General features: G+C 28.7%; 1 protein-coding gene across 1 annotated transcript; it reads left to right on the top strand.

Annotated features, from left to right (window-relative positions):
* Nucleotides 1-245: 245 nt before the first annotated feature.
* LOC143908658 (uncharacterized) lies at nt 246-2,948 on the top strand. The gene is made up of 5 exons (XM_077426410.1): nt 246-916; nt 1,028-1,224; nt 1,352-1,579; nt 1,717-1,875; nt 2,678-2,948. The coding sequence occupies exons 2-5, from the start codon at nt 1,209-1,211 to the stop codon at nt 2,737-2,739; spliced, it is 465 nt and encodes a 154-aa protein (XP_077282536.1). The 5' UTR covers nt 246-916; nt 1,028-1,208; the 3' UTR covers nt 2,740-2,948.
* Nucleotides 2,949-3,337: the final 389 nt, after the last annotated feature.

Genomic DNA, 3,337 nt, shown 5'->3' with positions numbered 1-3,337 from the left:
GAAAATGTAAAACGAATAAGAAGTTTTCACAATCGAATTGTTATTTTTCAAAACCAATAATTATATTTTCACATATTATTGTTTATATTTTTGCAGATTTATGATATTATATTTGAATATAATATATTATATATTTTATAGATAAAGCGTATTTTACGTTAATTACATGTGCAACAAGTTATTTTGCTTATCTAATTTTATTCATATGAACTAAATACTTTATTTAAAAAATTATAATTAAACGTTACATATGTTGAACTAATTATAATAAATAGTTACATTATGAACCAATAACTATTAAGAGCATATACGAGTTTGTTATTGTGTATCACTATAAATAAAGTCTGATTCTTGAATACCAAACCATTTTTACATGTATTTTTATGAGTATTGTATTGCACGATGATACTTTTCCCGCAGCAAGATTCAAGGCGTCAATAACCACGTGATCACTTCTCCTAACCTTTTCTTCTCCCCACCAACGTCAATTAGAAAAGGAAGTGCCACTGCAAGCATATCTTCCGTCCTTTACATCTCCGCGACAGATCTCCAATGGGAATGCGCAGTCTATTATATACGTCTATGATATATACACATACATACATATACGCGCGCGCGCGCACACACACACACACACACACACACACACACACACACACACACACACACACACACACACACACACACACACACACACACACACGCACACGCACACGCACACGCACACGCACACGCACACGCACACGCACACGCACACACACACACACACACACTATGTAATACGTGTAATTATAATATAAAATATGTTTTGTAAAATACATAGGAAAAAATAATTCAAACGCTCAAAATGCTCCTGATGTATCTGTACCATCAAGATCTAGTTGTGCAAGCAATAGTTATGATGATGACCTAGATGGTATGTATACAATTTTAGTTATTTTTTAATTAAATAATTAAATTATCTGTAATAAAAAAATATTTAAAAGAATGATAAAAATTAGAAAGTGGATATTTTGTTTAAAAACAGATGCGAATGCTGCACCAGATATGCATGATACATCATATTTTTGCGACAGAGAGAATGAAATATCTTACGATGAACGATCGATAGTAAACGAACAGACGCTTAATGAAGGACAAAAAAATATAGGTGATTTGGTTGACAAAAATAATATATTAGATACAAACAATGTCAATGTGAATGCCACATGCCTACATGCTGTGGTATGTATACAAAATTGTATATTTGTCATTTTATTTAAATTAAAAAAATTTGTTTTAAACAATATGAAATAAAGATATTTTTTTATCTTTTGTGAAAAAAATCAATTAAATTTTTTGTTCAATATAGATACATGCTGTAAGATACAACGTTTATTGTACCAAAATATGGATAAATTGATAAAAAAAGTAAACGCGATTACAAATTTTATTTGTAATAAGGAAACATATATGAATGATGAAGAACAGGTACAGGATATAACTCCACTATTACCCAACTTTCCGCTTGCAACAGTAGACGATTTCAAGAAATTTGAAGACGAATTACAAAAAGATAGAGTCATCAGGAAACAATTTATAAGCTTTCTTTTTTAAATTTATCATTATTACATCTATTTATCTGTATTTATTTATCCGAAATAAAAAGATTATACATATTGTATGTAAATAAAGAAAATAGGAAATACTCTAATATAATATACATTCTGTTGCAGAAAACAAAAATATTAAAAATTGGAGGAGTTAATTTTGCTAAACAAACACGGAATATTGTGAAATATGTCCTTAGCGATGAAATTTGTAAAAAATTATCATGGACTGGTCAGAAAGGATCAAACCCAGTAAAAGATACAGGATTTATAACGATAATAACAGGTATTTTTTATGTTCTTGATACTTTAATATACAGGGTGTCACTTAATTTGCTCTCTTTACCATTTACACAGCGATATTCCTTATCCAAAAATTGAGTTAAAAAGTCCTGAGCCATTTTTTCCATAGTTTAGTAAAATAGCGTGCACTGATTCATACTACCAGGCGCGCAGCTCACTAATGTACGGCTGCCTAAAGAACAGCACTGAGTAAATTAACTTTACTCAATAGTTACTATTTTCAGGACTTTTTGACTCAATTTTTGATAAAAAAAATATTAACTTATTATTATTACTGTGTAAATAGTAGGGGCACGAATCAGGTAACACTCTGCATACATGAAAAATATATGCTTAAAATTTGCAAAATATTCAACCATTGGATTTGGTCAATTAGAACTGTTATGATACTTTGACCATAAGTTTTGATCCTTCTTAATAGATATAACTTTGAAACTATACCCATAAAATGATACACGCGATTAATTAATCAAACTTGTAAAATACTCAGAAAACTTTTTCTTTACTTTATAATGATCAATAAGTAGTCTTAAAATTAATGTAATAGAATCATATATTTCTTAAAACATAGTTAACGTGTAATATATTAATTTAAATTTATAGCTGTCATGTTAAGTTTGTAGCTATTTATTAATTGTTGGAGAAAAAAAGAAATTTAATAGATTGCTAATGTAATTTTATGGATGTATATTTACATTGCAACGTATATCGTAAGATTTTCTTGCATATGTATTTTCTTACTTCTAAATAATGTCATTAATTAATAATATTACACACTGTTGCAGAATATGTTGCGGATAAAAAAGGCTGTACTTTACAAGATGTAGGAAAGGTGATTCAGGAGTAGCTACGCATGCTACCGACCAAATGAAGTATAACTTCAGGAAATCATAAATAATCAAAGAAAATGAAATGTTCTTTAAAATCATAAAAAAATGTTAAAATGTTAATGTACTTAAATATTTTCTGTAAAATCATCATTTTTATTGTTTATATATATTATATATATAATGGCGCCGCTGTACACATGTATGTATCACATTATGTATGTATCTAAAAATAAAAATAAAAATAAAATAAAATTGAAAACGTCTCAAAATTATTATATAAGACGATTTTAATACGTCTTAAAATAACGTATAAACGACGTCTTAATCCATTGTATTAAAGACGTCATAAATCGGGACATAAGACGTCCTAAAGACGTAAAAACTACGTTTTTCTGAAATTTTTTAAAGACGTCTAAGGGATTTTATGACGTCTTTCAAACGTCTTTATGACGTCATAATGTTATCTGGGTTCTGTTGGCGTTTTGTCGACATCATGTGATATATCAGAACCAGCATCAAATCTGTAGTTTTTCTGCCGATAAACTTTGTAGCAGATACTTTGCAACTTATTGTTTGGAATATTAAAGCTGACTAAGATCTAGAATATGTTTTGAG

This window comes from Temnothorax americanus, unplaced genomic scaffold (genome assembly GCF_048541705.1).
Source record: "Temnothorax americanus isolate GAGA-0224 unplaced genomic scaffold, ASM4854170v1 Scaffold110, whole genome shotgun sequence".
Classification (NCBI taxonomy): domain Eukaryota; kingdom Metazoa; phylum Arthropoda; class Insecta; order Hymenoptera; family Formicidae; genus Temnothorax; species Temnothorax americanus.
The sequence above is the reverse complement of the archived record's forward strand: the minus strand, read 5'-3'. Positions and strand labels throughout refer to the sequence as shown.

Bases quoted from the DNA above. Each gene is read 5' to 3' on its own strand.
- LOC143908658 (XM_077426410.1), top strand. The intron at 1,580-1,716 runs TAAGCTTTCTTT...TTCTGTTGCAGA, and splicing joins AGTCATCAGGAAACAATTTA to AAACAAAAATATTAAAAATT. The intron at 1,876-2,677 runs GTATTTTTTATG...ACACTGTTGCAG, and splicing joins ATTTATAACGATAATAACAG to AATATGTTGCGGATAAAAAA.